This window comes from Neomonachus schauinslandi, chromosome 16 (assembly GCF_002201575.2).
Source record: "Neomonachus schauinslandi chromosome 16, ASM220157v2, whole genome shotgun sequence".
Taxonomy (NCBI): domain Eukaryota; kingdom Metazoa; phylum Chordata; class Mammalia; order Carnivora; family Phocidae; genus Neomonachus; species Neomonachus schauinslandi.
This window is the reverse complement of record NC_058418.1, coordinates 45,778,155-45,794,936: the sequence shown is the minus strand read 5'-3', so window position 1 is coordinate 45,794,936 and position 16,782 is coordinate 45,778,155. Positions and strand designations below refer to the sequence as shown.

At 43.8% G+C, this 16,782-nt stretch overlaps 1 protein-coding gene across 4 annotated transcripts; it reads right to left on the bottom strand.

Annotated features, from left to right (window-relative positions):
• Positions 1 to 705: 705 nt before the first annotated feature.
• On the bottom strand, positions 706 to 15,569 carry ZNF23 (zinc finger protein 23). 4 transcript variants are annotated; one of them, XM_021703120.1, is made up of 5 exons: positions 15,448 to 15,569; positions 10,704 to 10,768; positions 8,469 to 8,595; positions 7,764 to 7,877; positions 706 to 3,060 (listed from the first exon to the last, which is right to left on the bottom strand). In XM_021703120.1, the coding sequence occupies exons 2-5, from the start codon at positions 10,734 to 10,736 to the stop codon at positions 1,268 to 1,270; spliced, it is 2,067 nt and encodes a 688-aa protein (XP_021558795.1). In that variant the 5' UTR covers positions 10,737 to 10,768; positions 15,448 to 15,569; the 3' UTR covers positions 706 to 1,267. The 4 variants fall into 4 exon arrangements, with proteins under 4 accessions (XP_021558795.1, XP_021558820.1, XP_021558802.1 ...); XM_021703145.1 differs by having other exon boundaries at positions 8,469 to 8,645; positions 10,635 to 10,768; positions 15,448 to 15,481; XM_021703127.1 differs by lacking the exon at positions 15,448 to 15,569 and adding an exon at positions 11,343 to 11,386.
• Positions 15,570 to 16,782: the final 1,213 nt, after the last annotated feature.

Here is a 16,782-nt window from a genome sequence, read left to right as displayed (position 1 = left end):
GAGGACACTGGTAGCAGATCCCAGACAGTAGGTTCTGTCCTTAGTGGTTCTTGACCCTCCTAGAATCCCTGCCTTGGTCTTGCCACGGCAGAGAATCAGGGTCAGATGAGGGGGAAGAAAGGCCGTGCTCCTTCCTATGTTCTGGGGCTCCAGGGTCTGGCCTCCACCCTTCCTCAGCTCCCAGAGTCTGGGGGAGAGCAGTGGGACTTACACACAGTGGCATCCCCCAGACACTCTGCTGAGGTCCTATACCACATCATTAGCTTTCTAACAGGAATGGCTCCTTTGAAATACTCAAGGTAGCACCCCTAGCTAACACTGGTTGCTCAAGCTACAGAACATGCAGGAGCTGATGTCACTGGCCTATGGGGGTGTACAGTCTCTGTGTACATAGGGTACACTGTGTGTGACTATGTGTGTCTATGGGAGGGTCTGCGGAAGAGCGGTCTGAGGGCTCCTTGGGTATGATTGTGTGCGTATTTCATTTTCAATCCTTAGAGGACTGTGACTGAACATCTCTTTATTAGATTTTTTTTTTTAAATGCCTGCTAATGTCATTTTTCTGGGTTTTATTAGATTACTTTTCTCTTGATTATAAAACCTATCTTTACATATTAAACATTTATATCATAAATTTTACAAAGGTATTTCTTTTTGTGCTTTATCTTTTAACTTTATTTGGGATTATTAAGAACATAAATATTTAATATATTTATATATATATTTTATATATATTATATATATTTTTTCTCCCATGAAATTAAAAAATTTACTCATCTTTTCTTTCTACGGAAATCTTTATTGTTTATCCTCTTTACAAAAGTGATGCATGCTTGGTGTCAAAAATGAAAGGGAAGTAAATTTAGGCAGAGTGAATATCTACATGAATCTTCCTATCCAAGAACAAGGTTTCTCTCTCTCCCCATTTATTTTACCTTTTTTGGCCCTCAATGGAGATTTCTTTCTCCATATAGACCCTGTGTAATACTTAAGTTTATTCCTAGGAGAGCCACTTTTCTTGATGCTGTTGGGAATGGGATCTTTTCTTTCATCATATTTTCTAATTGGTTGTTGGTATAAGACAAGCTATTTATTTTTGGTTGTTACTTTTTAACCAGTCATCATTCCTGATTTTAAAAGTAAGATGGAAAAGATGTGTTTCCATGGGAAGATGCCGTATTGATTTCCCTCAAGGTTTTCTACCACGGCGAATCTGATGATACCTGATCCATTTCATTAACTTTGAGAGTTTTCTACATCCTTCTCATTACGATTTTCCTTCACTATGGACACTTTGATGCTGACTAAGTTGGAAGCTAAACCTGAAGGCTTTCCCACACACATTACACACATAGGGTTTCTTCCAAGTATGGACAGTCTGATGTATAATACAGTCAGAACTATAGCTGAACCCTTTGCCACACTCCACACATCTAAAGGGTTTCTCCCCAGTGTGGCTTCTCTGATGCCGAATTAAATGGGCATTAACATGGAAGGCTTTTCCACACTCCTTACATTGAAAGGGTTTCTCTCCAGTATGGATCCTCTGATGTACAATATAGTCAGAACTACAGCTAAATGCTTTTTCACATTCCATACATTTGAAAGGTTTCTCCCCAGTGTGGATTCTCTGATGCCTAGTTAGTTTGGCATTGATACTGAAGGCTTTCCCACATTCCTTACACTGATAAGGCTTTTCTCCAGTATGGATTCGGTGATGATCAAGTAGGTTTCTTTTAGAAGTAAAGCATTTCCCACACTCATTACATTCAAAGGGTTTCTCTCCAGTGTGAATCCTCTGATGCTGCATTAGTTTTGCATTAACGTTGAAGGCCTTTCCACACTCATTACATTCATAGGGCTTCTCCCCGGTGTGGATTCTCAGATGCTGCCGCAGCTGGGAGTTACACCTGAAGGCTTTCCCACATTCGTTACACCCATAGGGTTTCTCCCCCGTGTGGATTCTCTGGTGCTGGATTAACTTCCCTTTGACACTAAAGGCTTTTCCACATTCGGTACACTCATAGGGTTTCTCACCTGTGTGGATCCTTTGATGCTGGATGAGTTTTGCATTATTACTGAAGGCTTTCCTGCACTCCTTACACTGATAGGGCTTCTCCCCGGTGTGAATGCTCTGATGCTGCCGCAGCTGGGAGCTGCACCTGAAGCCTTTCCCACACTCATTACACTCATAAGGTTTCTCTCCAGTGTGGATTCTCTGATGTTGAATCAATTTTGCATTAACACTGAAAGCTTTCCCACAGTCACTGCACTCGTAAGGCTTCTCTCCAGTGTGGACTCTCTGGTGTGTGATATATGCAGAACTGCAGCTGAAGCCACTTCCACACTCCTTGCACTGATAGGGCTTCTCTCCCGTATGGATTCTCTGATGCCGACTTAGACTCCCGTTGACGCTGAAGGCTTTGCCACATACCTTACACTGATAGGGCTTCTCCCCGCTGTGGATGCTCTGATGGGTGATATAATGGGAACTGGAACTGAAGCTTTTCCCACACTCCACACATTTGAAGGGTTTCTCCCCACTGTGAAGTCTCTGATGCCAAATTAATTTTGCATTAATGCTAAAGGCTTTGCCACACTGCTTACACTGATAGGGCTTCTCCCCAGTGTAGCCATCTTGATGCTGAGGGTTACACCTGAAGGTTTCCACTAATTCTTCACATTTAAAAGATCTTTCCCCCGAATGAATTATTTCATGCTGAATAAGTTTTGTGTCAAAGCTGAAGGCTCTCTCCAATCCTATACGTTCAGGGGGCTGCTCTCCAGTGCTGACGGTGTGACACTGATCCAAGTTTGGACTCTGACTAAAGAAATACTCCTCCCCAGGGTTGCTGCCGTCTATCACTATTCCGTCAATGACGCTGCAGTTTTCTTTCTTTATGCTTCCTACTAAATGGACTTCCTGCTGTTTCTCTAGAATACAGGCTTCTGAAAAGTCTGTGTCCTGGGAAAAGTCCCTCTGAAGTTCAAATGATGTATTATGTTTTTCTTCATACATTTCCTTTATCAAATTATTGTCAGTCTGGACATCAATATCTACTATTAAAAAAACAGAAAACATAAAGTATCATGTAAGATCCATGTTAGAGAAAAGAAAAGAACCGTGGTAAAAGGAATAAAGAATCATAGGTAAGGGGCGCCTGGGTGGCTCAGTCATTAAGCATCTGCCTTTGGCTCAGGTCATGATCCCAGGGTCCTGGGGTCGAGCCCCGCACTGGGCTCCCTGCTCCGCAGAAAGCCTGCTTCTCCCTCTCCCACTTCCCCTGCTAGTGTTCCCTCTCTCGCTGTGTCTCTCTCTGTCAAATAAATAAATAAAACCTTAAAAAAGAAAAAAGAATCCTAGTTATCAAGGGTCTCTTGAAAATCGCCAAACTAGGTCAAAGAATCTAAGGTTCCTCCATAAGGTGGAATAATATGTAGCCGGTAAAACAAACAAACAAACAAACAAACAAAAAAACAAATCCATATATGTTGATGTGAAAATATGTCCAAGATACACTGTTAAATGGAAAAAAAAAGCTGAGAAATGGATGTACGGTAGATTCCATTTGTATAAAGGAAAAATAAAATGGGCCAATATATACCTATGTATTTGTATGTGCGTGCCTAGAAAACTCCTGGAAGAATACACAAGAAACTGAGCAAATTGGTACAGGAATTTTGGGAGATTTTGTTCTCCAGTATGCTTTATACACTTTCTGTACAGTTTTGAGCAGGAACGATTTAAAAAGATTACCAACCTCTATGCAAATAACCAGTAACATAAAGGTTAAATGTGACAGCAATGGAACAAAATCCTAGGTTTTATCCACCGGATGAGCATTCTTTCCATCACACCACACTTTACTCTGCAGTTTTTTCTCAGCTATCCCTGTGTCCTTAAGTCCCTTGTTGATAAAAATGGAAACTGCTTAAGAAGGAAAAGGCACAGGATCCAACATGTAGCAACACAGGATGGCAAGAGTTTACAGCACCAGGAGGTGAAAGGGAAAGAACTTTTTTTTCTTTTCTTTGAACTTAAACTCATGGCTTTCCAAAATTCCTCCTTCACCTTTTTTCTGCTTAGAGAAGCCATCTTCTTCTCCTTACCTTTTCTTCTTCCTCTTCCCTCAATCCTGAAATTGGTTAGTCCCTAATGTTCTTTTTTTTTTTTTTTTTTTTTTTTTAGATTTTATCCATTCATTTGACAGAGAGAGAAAGCACATAAGCAGGGGGAGAGGCAGAGGGAGAGGGAGGAGCAGGCTTCCCGCTGAGCAGGGAGCCTGACGTGGGGCTCAACCCCACCCCGAGATCATGACCTGAGCCAGGCGACTGAGCCACCCAGGAGCCGTTGTCCCTAACATTCTTTTTGGAATCCCTACAGTCCCAATAGAGCTAAGGATCTTTTGTTCCCAAATTTCTCAAAACTGATCTCAAAATGCTGCCTCTATTTTTCATCTCTCATCTCTCCTCAACCACAGGTAATAAGCCCCCTGCCCCAGTATTTCATTCTAATCACCCTCAAGAGACCTAAGTGACCTGGATTTCCCTAGCAAGCATTTTCAAAACTGTTGGTCTTTTCCCAATTATAAAAATAGTAGTCATCCCTAATATCAGAAAAGCACAAAGAAGAAAATTCAATTTATGTGAAATACAACCACCTAACTACATCTAATCTTCTGATGTATCTCCTCCCCCAAAGATTTTCCTTCCAATCATTTTTCTAAAAATGTTTTTATTCAAAATTGAAAATATTTTTCTTCCTTAACACTAATAATGACAATTTTCCATTATCTTTATTCTGTAAAAATATTTTTTAAATTGCTAAATAGCATTCCATCCTGCAGAGGTATCTTAAATTAACCAATTCTCTCTATACTGAATGTCTGGGTTATTTCCAACATTTTATTATATAAAATTATGACAAACTTTTGTGCATGCACATCTTTGTCTGTATCTCTGATTAGTTTATTAGGATACTCTAGGAGGGAATATCCAGACTATCAAGGACAAACTTTTTTTTTTTTTTTTTAATTAATTTATTTATTTATTTATTTGACAGAGAGAGACAGCGAGAGAGGGAACACAAGCAGGGGGAGTGGGAGAGGGAGAAGCAGGCTTCCCGCGGAGCGGGGAGCCCCACGTGGGGCTCGATCCCAGGACCCTGGGATCATGACCTGAGCCGAAGGCAGACGTTTAACGACTGAGCCACCCAGGCGCCCCAAGGACAAACTTTTAAAAGGCTCTTGATATGTATTGCTGAAGTACTTTCTGGAAAGACTACTGATTCCCATTCATCCCCAAAAGTCTATTCCAGTTTGGTGTATTCTCTCCATCAATATAATTGTTCTCTGTATGAGCCAGGGAAACTGAAGGAACTCCATGAAAAACTGCTTTTTGCTTATTTTCCTGCTTCTATTCTTGCCAGGACCTGTACCCCACCCCACCTTGTACACACCTTACAGTACAAATGATGTATGTCCTTCTTATAAGGGTCAAGGAGTTAGTGACTTTTGGGGGTCTTCCAGCACGGGTGATAACACCTAAGGAATGACCAAGCAGGGCCGTCATATATGTTTTCTAGACCGACTCTAGACCTCTTGATGCCAAAACCCCCTGGCTCCAGGCAATAAGTGCTTTATGGAGGACACCTGGACACTTGTCTTTGTTCTGACCAGTTCCTGGGTGTCTGAAGAGGACATGTACACCAGATCCCAATCCTCAATAAAAACCCTAGACCCCAAGCAAAGCAGAGACTCACTCTCTTTTCCTTTCTGAATCTCCCAAACACTCCATCTGCCATACTCTATCACTTATGCTATTCAATAAACTCTGCTCTCACTTCCTCCTGGCTCGCATTTGGTTTCTACCCTACTCAAAGCCAAGGACCTTCTTGGCTTGTCCTGCAGGACCCATTCTGGGTCCTTGGACCCAGCCTACCTATGTCAAGTGTGTTAGGTGGAGCATCTCTGTTTTAATTTGTATCTCATTGGTTTCTACTGAGGGTGAAGCTTTTTCACATTGATTAAAATTTGTACTTCTCATGTGGATCAAACACTTATATTCTTTGCCAATTTTTCTATACTAGTGACCTTCTATTTACCAAATCCTATGGTGTGGCAGATGCTACTGGTTACTTAACCAATATCCATTCTCCCTTTTTTCCTTACTAACACGTTCTCCAATTTTTTTGAGGTAGCAATAGAAACTACAGCTAAAAACTGTATTTTCCACACTCTCTTGCAGTGGGGGGGGTCATAAGACAGTTCCAGCAAATGAGATTTAAACAGATGTCACCGGATGGGCCTTCTGAAAGTTTTTTTAAGAGTCAACTCTGCTGACGTGGGCCTTGTGCCCTGTACCTACCTTCCCCTTCTGTCTGCTTAAAAGCCATTTGATTTCCTGCTCCAATTAACCTACACACACTAATTAATGTTTCCATTCTCAGTTTAGATCATGATGGTTATTCGAAAACTTCAAAGACTTCAGTACTGTCTGCTGACTATGGAATGAAATCCAGACTCCTCTGAGGAGCTCCACAACATCATTTTTCCCCCCTTCATCTGGCTGAATGACCACATGAACAAAAATCCACTGAATCTATCTTTTTATTCTTTAAAAAATTTTTTTAAATTAATTAATTAATTAATTAATTAATTTATTTATTTATTTATTTATTTGACAGAGAGACAGCGAGAGAGCACAAGCAGGGGGAGCGGCAGGCAGAGGGAGAGAGAGAAGCAGGCTCCCCGCTGAGATCATGACCTGAGCCGAAGGCAGCCACTTAACCAACTGAGCCACCCAGGTGCCCTGAAACTATCTTTTTAAAAAGGAGGATTCATTGAAAGGATACAAGAGAATCTATGCACCACAAATGCAGTAAGTAAATGGGAAATCACAAGAAATGGGAATTCATCTGGCAACTACTCTGCTTAAGCCAACGAGAAGCTTGCTACTTGAAGTATGGTCTAGGAACCAGAAACACTGGCAGAACCTGAGAATAGAAATGCAGAATCTTGGCCCTATGCCACACTTACTAAATGACAACATGCTTATTTGCAAGACACCCAGGTGATTCACTTGCACATTATTTGAGAAGCACTGAATAAAGAGCACTTTCTCCCTTCCACTTTATTTCCCACAGCTTACTATATACAGCTGTCTCCTCCAATAAATAAATAAATAAATAAATAAATAAATAAAAACTAATACTTCATTGAGCACACACTATATGTTAGGTATATTATTCCATTTTCAGGGATAAAAACACTGAATCTTAGAGAACTCAAATAACTGACCTGCTTAAAGTCACAACTAGGAAGTCATATAACTAGGAATAGCAGTTGGGATTGGACCTCAGTCAAGTCTACTTCAAAGACTGTACTTTTAACTGCCAGGCTATTCTGCCTTTCTGTATAAAAAGACTGTTAATTCTCTATCCATCACATTAAGTGCACAATGCTTAGGAAGTAGCAAGGACCCAAAAACACCATCCATTAATTTCATCTGAGAAAGGCAGAATTCCAAAATTAGGCCTGGAAAGAATTAGAATGAAAAAAGATCTGTTCTTGGAATCAGAAACAGCAAACTGCAAAAATAGTCAGGTCTCAACTGTACCTATCTCTATAAATCATCAGCATTTATTTAAATTTTACTCTGTACGGCTGGCTCATAAATGTGGCATGCTTATATGTTGCTTAAGTTGACCTTCTTCTTAAAGAGTTAAACTTTCCCCCATAATAGGCAACCTGTGTGTCCCTTACCAGTCCAGAGGCCCTGGGGGCCTGTTTCTGTTCCATCCACCAGTGGAGATGGGCCCCCCAGCTCACCTGCTCCCTCTAGTTGTGAGATCACAGCAGGTTTGAGAAGAGAAAATCCTGTTTAGGGGAAAAGAAATAGGAGAAACAAGTGAATAATCTCCCACAGATGAGTTCTTAAGCATCTCCTCAGATTGTCTTGGCAATGGGAAGGCAAAATAAGAGCGCTAGGGGATCCCATGCCTAATGACTATGGGAAAGTCGGGGATGGGGGCAATTGGAAAGATGGGGAGCTTGGAAGGTATATGTGTGTGGGGGGAGGAGGGGTCCTGAGAAGGTGTGGGAGGAGTTGGGAATGGCCCAGACTTGGGCCCAGAAGACCTCAAGATATGCAGGTCGGGTGAGGGTGAACCTGAAAATAATGCTGTGTGAAACAGTAAGTTTCTTTTTTCCACAGTGTCTAAACCACAACTTCTAGAGGGAGGATAAAGAGTGCACACCAGTCCCAGCCAAGTCCTGTACTGGCCCAAAAAGGGCTTGAGGTTCACCCTTCCCAGCAACCCCTGACTCAAGGGGGATTAGGAATCTCAGCCCCTGGGGTTCCCACTCAGTAAAGGATTACCAGAGACCCCACCTGCAACCTGTTAGGGGGCAATAAGCCAGGAAACCCCAACTGGCAGCGTCTGGGTCCCAGGGGGAGAGAGGCCTTACCCAAGGAGGCCACATTCCCATAATTCTCCAGCATCACATCCCTGTACAGGGCCCTCTGTGCAGGGGACAGGCCATCCCATTCCGTCTGGGTGAAGTACACAGCCACGTCCTCGAAGGTCACCGACTTCTGAAACAACAGGTTCCTGCTGCCCTAGGGCCAATTCCATGGCTCAGGCCCTAAGTGAGGGGCAGAGGGCAGTATAAGGGTTTGGGGAGGGAGCTTCTGAAGAGCACAGAATTAATAACAAGGGGAAAGGTTTGAGAAATAGCACCTGGAAAGTAAACAATGAAGAATATCTGACATCTCTCATGGCAGGGAACCTCATGCCATATTTTACTTTTATAAAAGATATCCTAAGTTGGGATGACAGAAAAAAAATTCCCATATCAAGTTCTCCCAAAGCAACTCCATTCTTTCAGTTAGGCCCTGTCCTCAGTGGCAGATGCAGCTCAGGACCAACCCACCAGCATTCCCACTTGAGATCTTGGCTTCTCCATCCTGCTCCCCTCACCTGTAAACCTCCAGCCACCCCCGGATAACAGCTATGGCCTCCATCTGGTCCAGCCCCCGTCTGTCGCCTGACTCCGGTCACTGCCCCTGCTACAAGCACCTCCAGCAGCTCAGCACTGCCCTGACTGGCTATGGTGGGGGCAGCAGCCCATTCTGCTTCCAGAGGCGTCTTACTGAAAATCCAACATTTTCTGTTACCCTCTCCCATTCATGCCTCTCGTCCTTTCCAACTTTACCCAAGAACTCACTGTTTCTCTGCATCAGGGCTGATGGCTCCCTTTGGGCAGCTGCAGCCTCTGGTCGCTCTCTCTCTCTCTCTGCCCCCCTCAGTCTTTTGTAACAACCTTGGGGATGCACTGGCAGGGGTATGCCCTCAATTCCTCTCTGTCAGGATCTGTCTTGCTTCCTTCCACTGACCTCCACCCATCAACAATTCTAGTCCAACCTCTGGGTGAGTCTGCAAGTCACTCATCTGTGACCTTGGAACTTCTCTGAACAATATTAAATGCCTTCACTGCCGCCACCACCACCCTTTACGCTAGTACGTTGGCGCCACCTCCTGAATTCAAACATCCCCCAACATCTGTGCAGGAAATCTCAGCCAGAAACCTGGGGATTGTTCCTGACTCTTCCCTCTCCCTTACCCTACCCCCAGTCCTTTGACTCTCAACATCCTAAAGATCTTTATGTTAAGCATTACTTGAATTGGATTCTTTAACAACTACTTTCCTTGATGAAGCCGACACCACACCTGGACCAATGGAATTCTTTCTGAAGTGGTCAGCTTCTTTTTGAATCACCCCTAAAAATTATTGCCTTGAAAGCCATCACAACTCTGACCACATTAACTTCACAGGTTGCACACATGTCACAGGGATGAGCAGTTAAGAATCAAACACCGGCTGTATGACCTTGGGCAAGGCACTCTACTCCCCTTTGCCTTCATGTCTTTTGTGACAGAATGAGCACAACACAGCACCTATCTCAGAGGGCAGGTGTCAGGACTGAGCGTCCATGCAAGGGCTTAGTATGGTGCCTGCAGCGCAGCAAGCCTCAAACAATGTTACTGGAGTTACTGTGACTATGATTATTCCCAACCTGTAGTCCATGGAGGTCCATGGATACGCTTCAGGGGTCCGTGAAGTCCCTGAAATTGTATGGAGAATTTGGTTTGCATGCTTATTTTCCTGAGCGGGGGAGGGTCCAGAGCTCTTATCAGAGACCTAAAGTTGGAGCCGCTGCACCCAAGCCCTGAAAGCCTCTCCGGGACACAATGAGACATCCTGTCCCATAGGACTTCCTTTTTCCTTCTCCAGACCCCACTCCTCTCATCTCGCCATCCCCACCAAATTAGAGGCACAGCCACCCTTTGTGAGGATCTGGTCCTACTACTCCTCTTCACCTACAGCCCAGTCCCTGGGCATCCTAATCCTCTGCTATCCCCCTCCATTCACATCCATGCATGGAGCATCCTCCATGAGCAGCTTCCATGTCCCCTATTCACCCGAGGAGCAAAGAACCTCGGTGTGCAGACCACTTCACTCCTGCCTTCAGGGATGCTCTCCGGTTGCTTACATCCCTTCACATCACCACTCTTCCCACAAGATCCAGGCAGAAGCAAGGAGGGCCCCTCCAGCTTCCACCACAAAGCTCACCAGCTTCCCTTCTCAGTTTTCTTCAATGTGAAACTGTTCAGAGGAAGAGCTGAAGGAGCCACAGCTCACCTGGGGCCAGGCTGTCAGGAGCATGGCTGCCATCACCTGCTCCCCCTCTCAGAGAAGGGCTGGAGCTGAGGAAAAACAGAGAGAGACAAGTGTGAGGCGAGCCCCGTGCCAGGAGGAACAACACAGCCCCTCGCAGATGTGAGGCGCAGGCAGCCGGTGTCCAGATAGGAGTGCCACGGGAGTTGCCACAGGAAGAAAGGGGCGATCCGTTCACTGGCTCAGTGCCCAGGACCCCTCCCAGCCATGGCACTGATGCTCATTGCCAGGAACCCTAGGATTTCACAATTCTGACACATGTCACATACACAAGAGCAGACATAAAATGTACTCAGGGCCTAAAGCATAATAAAACAAAGACCCACATAGCAACAATTCAGCTTAAGAAAGAGAACATTACCAAGATCTTGGACTTGCTTGTTTTTCTCTAAACAAGCATCACCCTCGATTACACTGCAGGAGAAGCCAGGCTGGCAGGGCTGTGGCCCCAGCACAGAGACCTGAGTCAGGCCCCTGGGAGCTGGAGGAGACAGCTTTTCCCCTACATCCTGCCTGCTCCCTCACACAGCTGAGTGTCCTCAAGAGCCCCACTATCTCTGTGGAGATCTTGGGCAGCCAGCCTCCCGCATGGCCCAGGCTTACCTTTGAGGTCCCAGGCTGCCTCCTCATGTTCTCCAGCCCTCTGATAGTGAAGAAGCCAGAGCCTCAGCTCCCAGCGAGAGGGGATCACTATATCATCTAGGGTCCCATGACCCAGCACGCCTTGTTCACTGTTTTCAAAACATTTGGACTGCTTATTTTCAGGTTTTTTACTGCTCCCAAAGTCAGTCTTGAAAATATGTGTTTCCCTAAAATATCATCCATGTCTTCTAGGATTTCAACTTGAGTGCAGAGTTGTGGAAAACACAGGTTCACGATTCTTTCCATTTCCTCCATATCTGGAGCCACTGTGCCTTTCCCACTTTTGAATATATGTGCTTTCTACACCCTTTCCCCTTTGTTAATGTTACGGATGGAACATGTCCCCCCAAGATTCATAGGTTGAAGTTCTATCACCCAATATGACTATATTTGGATATAGGACCTGTGAGGAGGTAATAAGGTTAAACAAAGCCATAAATGTGGGGCCCTACTCTGATAAGGCTGCTGCCCTTATAAAAAGGAGGAAGAGACCCCAGAGTTCTTTTTCCACCACATGCAGACACAGTGAGAAGACAGCCATCTGCAACCCAAGGACAGCCCTCGCCAAGAACCAAATTGTCTGGCACCTTAAACTTAGGCTTTCCACCTCCAGAACTGTGAGAAATAAATTTCTGTTGTTTGAGCCATGCAGTCTATGGTATTCTGTTATGGTGGCCTGAGCAGACTAATAAAGTTAAGTTGAACAATGGTTTGTCTATTTGAATGTTGTTTTATTTTTAAAGAACAAATTTTTCTATTTATTTAGAACACCACTCTTTTCTATTTCCTTTTAGTTCATTAAGTTCTGCTTTCTTTGTTTCTTTAGCTCTGGAAGAGCTCCACCTCTATGAGAGGTACACCTTCTGTTCCCTTCCAAATCCTCTGGTCTCAGTCCAGTGCCAGAGACTTTGACCAGCTTTGCGCAGGTATAACCTACCAATGCATCCTCAAGGATCTACACCACATATGGCTGATTCCTGCCCTGGGGCTTCTCTGGTGTCCTGTGAGGGACATCTGCAGATACCTATGGACACCTGCTAGGTCCTGAAAGGCAGAGAGGAGTCAATGCCTGTGAGACCACCTATGACTAACAGGGGACAGAGGTCAATGGACAAATATTTTCCCCTTCAGTCTCCTACATGAGATTCCAAGGCTCCTCAAAGATCCTGCAAGACTGAGCACCAGCTGCCTATGGACAGGCCAGCCTGACAATGCATCCTTGTATTGGCTCTCCCTCCTGTCTCACTCCCCTTGTCTTTCACTCTGCCTTTGGAATACATTCCCAAGTAAACTGCCTGCACACAAACCTCTGTCCTGTGTTCTGCTTTTGGGGGAGGCTAGACTACAAAAGGCTTTTTTCTACTTTTTTTTTTTTTTAAGATTTCATTTATTTATTTGAGAGAGAGCAAGAATGAGAAAGAGAGAAAGAGCACAAGCAGGGAGAGCAGCAAGCAGAGGGATAAGCAGGCTCCCACTGACATCAGGCTTCCAGCCTGACTCAGGACTCGATCCCAGGACTCCGGGACCATGACCCAAGCCGAAGGCAGACGCTTAACCGACTGAGCCACCCAGGTTTTTTCTACCTTGTTGAGGTTGCATGATTTATTCATTTATTTTCATTCTTTCCTATTTAGCAATTAAAATCTATGAGGCCATAAATGTTCCCTCTGAATACACTATTTGCCACATGCCAGAGGTTTTTTTTTTTAATATTTCATGTTTTAATTATATTAATTACATTTTATAGCCTGTCAGCAAGTGTTTCGTCCCTGACCGCAGAATTCTTTAGGATAGTTTGTTGCTAATTTCTTCTCTGTTCATAATTTCTGGCTTTACTGGCTGGTGTTTAAATAACCTGGTCTATTCACTTCTGCTTACAGATTTTGAGGGCTTCTTTTGTTGGCTGAAGTGTGAATACTTACAAAGAGAAACTTATTCTATGATAGAAGAACATATCACTCTATTTGAATCTAGTAAATCAACTCTACTAATTTTATTATGTAGCTATTTCTCTGGAATCCATGATTACTTTTACCTAATTAAACTAAGATAGCCAGTAAAGAGCAAACTCTCACAAAACACTGAGCCTGTATGTATCACGGACAAATCTTTTCAAGTCTTTGAGAAATGAGTAATTCCAACACTACTGAAACTGTAGGAGAGAAGAGCAAAATAAGTTTCCTGGTCCTTTTTATGATGCCAGCACAACACTGATACAAAAACCACAGGCCAGCCTCCTTTAGGCATACTGACAAAAAAATCCCCAATATAAAGGCATTGACTCCAATAGTTCATTAAAGTGACATACCGTGACTAAAAGGGATCATCCCACGAATGCAAGTAAAGCTTAATATTAGAATACAGATTTGTATACTTTTCCACATGAATAGATCAAAGAAAGATAAACACACTCTCCACCCCAACAGATGCCAAAGGCATTTGAGATAAAATTCAATACTCATGCTTACATTTCAAATTTTGCCTTAGAGAAACCCTCATATGTAGAAAATATGTACAAAATTATTCATTATCAGTGTCTGAATACTAGAAAACTGGATACAACCCACATATCCATTAAGAATACATAAATAAATTGTCCTATCATTTTTAAAAAGGAATATTATCCAGCAGCAAAAATGAATGGCTCACAATTACACACAACTACACAGATGACTTTAGGAACATAATATTGAGTCATACAAGTCCCAGATGACTACAGACACTACAATGCCATTTGCATAAAGCTCAAAAATAAAATTAAACATTGTCTACAGACCTCTTTTATCAGATAAAATTATTTTTATAAATAGGTAAGACTATGATTAATGCAAAATTCAAGATAGTTGTTACTTCTAGAGGGGTGGGAAGCTGGGAGCTGGGTTGAGAAGCAGTACTGGAAATATTCTCCTCCTTAGTGGGGTGGTGCGTTCATGGGTACTCATCTTACTACTATGCTTCTTAAATGCCATGCTAGATGCAGTCTTCGGTATGCATGAATAACATTTAAAAAACATACTTATCTCTATGATATGGAGTGATTTCCAGAATATACTGTCAAATGAAACAAGCAAAGTGCAAAAGGCAGTGTGCTACCTCTTGTGTACAAAAGAATAGGAGTATAAGAAAATATGTGTGTATCTGGTCATTTGTACAAGAAAGAAATAGAAAGGGGGCACCTGGGTGGCTCAGTCGTTAAGCGTCTGCCTTCGGCTCAGGTCATGATCCCGCGGTCCTGGGATTGAGCCCCGCGTCCGGCTCCCTGCTCAGTGGGAAGCCTGCTTCTCCCTCTCCCACTCCCCCTGCTTGTGTTCCCTCTCTCGCTATCTCTCTCTGTCAAATAAATAAATAAAATCTTAAAAAAAAAAAGAAGGATAAATCAGAAACTAAGGAGAATGGTTGCCTCAAATATGGGTAGGAAATGAAAGGAGCCTGGGATGGAAAAGAGAATGAAAGGAAATAGAGTAGAAGAGATGAGGAGGGTAGTGACGCTTCTAAGTTTGCCTTTTTGTTCTGACTTTCATAACCATGTTTCACATATCCAAATAAATAAATACACATATATTAAATTAACCAACCAGGATGCAATGGGGGTGACAACCCCAAAAGGAATACAAACAACATCAAATGAGCTTAACTATACTATAATTGAATAACATAACCACACTGAAGTGGTGGGAAAGAAAAGAACTAAATAACTCTGGAAAGCAGTATTTTAACTAGGTACTATAAGGTTAAAAAGACCTCTGCCCAAATGCTTCTTGAGGATGCAGGATTTATTATTTCATTCTTTCCTATTTGGCAATTAAAACCTGTAAGGCCGTAAATTTTCCTCTGAATACACGATCAGCCACATTCCAGAGAGGTTTGTGGTTTTTTAAAAAATATTTCATGTTTTAACTACTATTTTATTATAGTATAATTTTCGTATAATTTTCACGACGGTATGAATGAGCAATTCTGGAACTATTTTATGTGTATTCTAGAATTGAGCAAATAAGTGATTACAATGTAGAAATCATCCCCAAGTCACTGTCATCCCAACAGCCCGAGACGAGGGCCAAGTTACCTTTTGGAACTGCCAGCTCCAGAAGACAGTGCTCTCCAAAAGCCGGGCTGCTTCTACTGCCGGGTGACTGGGAGGGGCTCTGCTTTTTCTGTGCTCTCACTGAGCCCTGATTCACGACCCTATGTTAGAAGTCAGGGGGCACACGGTCCATATTTGAAATGCATATAGGTAAGCGCCCCTGTACGACTTCAACATGTCAAAAGACTCGCGATATCACAATCCACTTCACCCCTGCAAATATTCCACCCACTGGCTGCTCCGACACATCTTCCCGAAAGGTCAGTGGCATCTTCCCCGAAGACAGTGCGGGGCTTCGTGGCTGTGACAGGAATCCACGCTTCGCCTTCCAATTCGGTCACCAAGTCCAAAACGGGAATCTAGGACGGGCGCAGTCGGACCGCGGACCACCGCCCTACCCCCTCCTCCAGGAACTGGAAGCACATCCCCACCGCACCCACAGTTACCGGCCAGGGCACCGCCCCCGCCGGCCGCAGCCCCACACTCACCTCCGCCACCGGCGGCACCACCGCGCAGTCGGAAGTGCGTCACCAGGCCGCGGCCGAGTCTCTCTAGGAGCAGCGTTGCTCCCTCTTGTTGGTGTTCCGGCCCCGCCCCTGCAGCCCGAGTCTCAGCAACCGGGACTCCTGTGCCCCGCGCCCTTCTCCTGTGGGTCCCGGCCGCAGGGCCATTATTCCTCGAGGTGGGTTGGGGAAGCACCAGAGGGGAGCTGGATTCACCCCCGGGGGTGGCGCTGGGGATCTGTATTTTAGTAAAGCTGCAGGTGCAACCGGATTTGGGAGTTTCCGGCCCGGGCCTGTGCATCTATCACAGGCTGTCACACCTAAGGCCGCCTTTTTGTAACAACTATTTCCTGGTGACCGCTTTATTCTCCTGTCCTGAAATTCACAGATCGTGACTTAGAAGTTCATAGGTAATATAAACAACCCACATTTTAAAAACTGATGAATGGATAAGGAAGTTGTGAGATAGATAGGTAGATAGATGATCGTAATATTACTCAGCCATTGAAAGAATGAAATCTTGGCCATTTGAAACAGTGTGGATGGAGCTAGAGGGTATTAGGGTAAGTGAAATACCATATGATCTCACTCATTCGTTGAATTTAAGAAATAAAATAGATGAACACTGCAGATAGAGAGAGAGAGGCAAACCATAAAACAAACTCTTAAGGACAGAGAACAAACTGAGGGTTACTGGAAGGGGATGGGTGATGGGTGTAAAGAAGGGCACTTGTGATGAGCACTGGGTGTTGTATATAAGTGATGAATCACTAAATTCTACCCCTGAAGCTAATACTACACTATATGTTAACTA

What these genes read in the sequence shown, in the direction of transcription:
- ZNF23 (XM_021703120.1), bottom strand. Translation starts at nt 10,736, where the DNA reads ATGGCAGCCATGCTCCTGACAGCCTGGCCCCAG. An exon ending in TGGGAATGTGGCCTCCTTGG is followed by an intron (nt 7,878 to 8,468) that starts GTAAGGCCTCTC and finishes TCCCCTAAACAG; the next exon opens with GATTTTCTCTTCTCAAACCT. An exon ending in CCCCCAGGGCCTCTGGACTG is followed by an intron (nt 3,061 to 7,763) that starts GTAAGGGACACA and finishes TTTTTTTAATAG; the next exon opens with TAGATATTGATGTCCAGACT.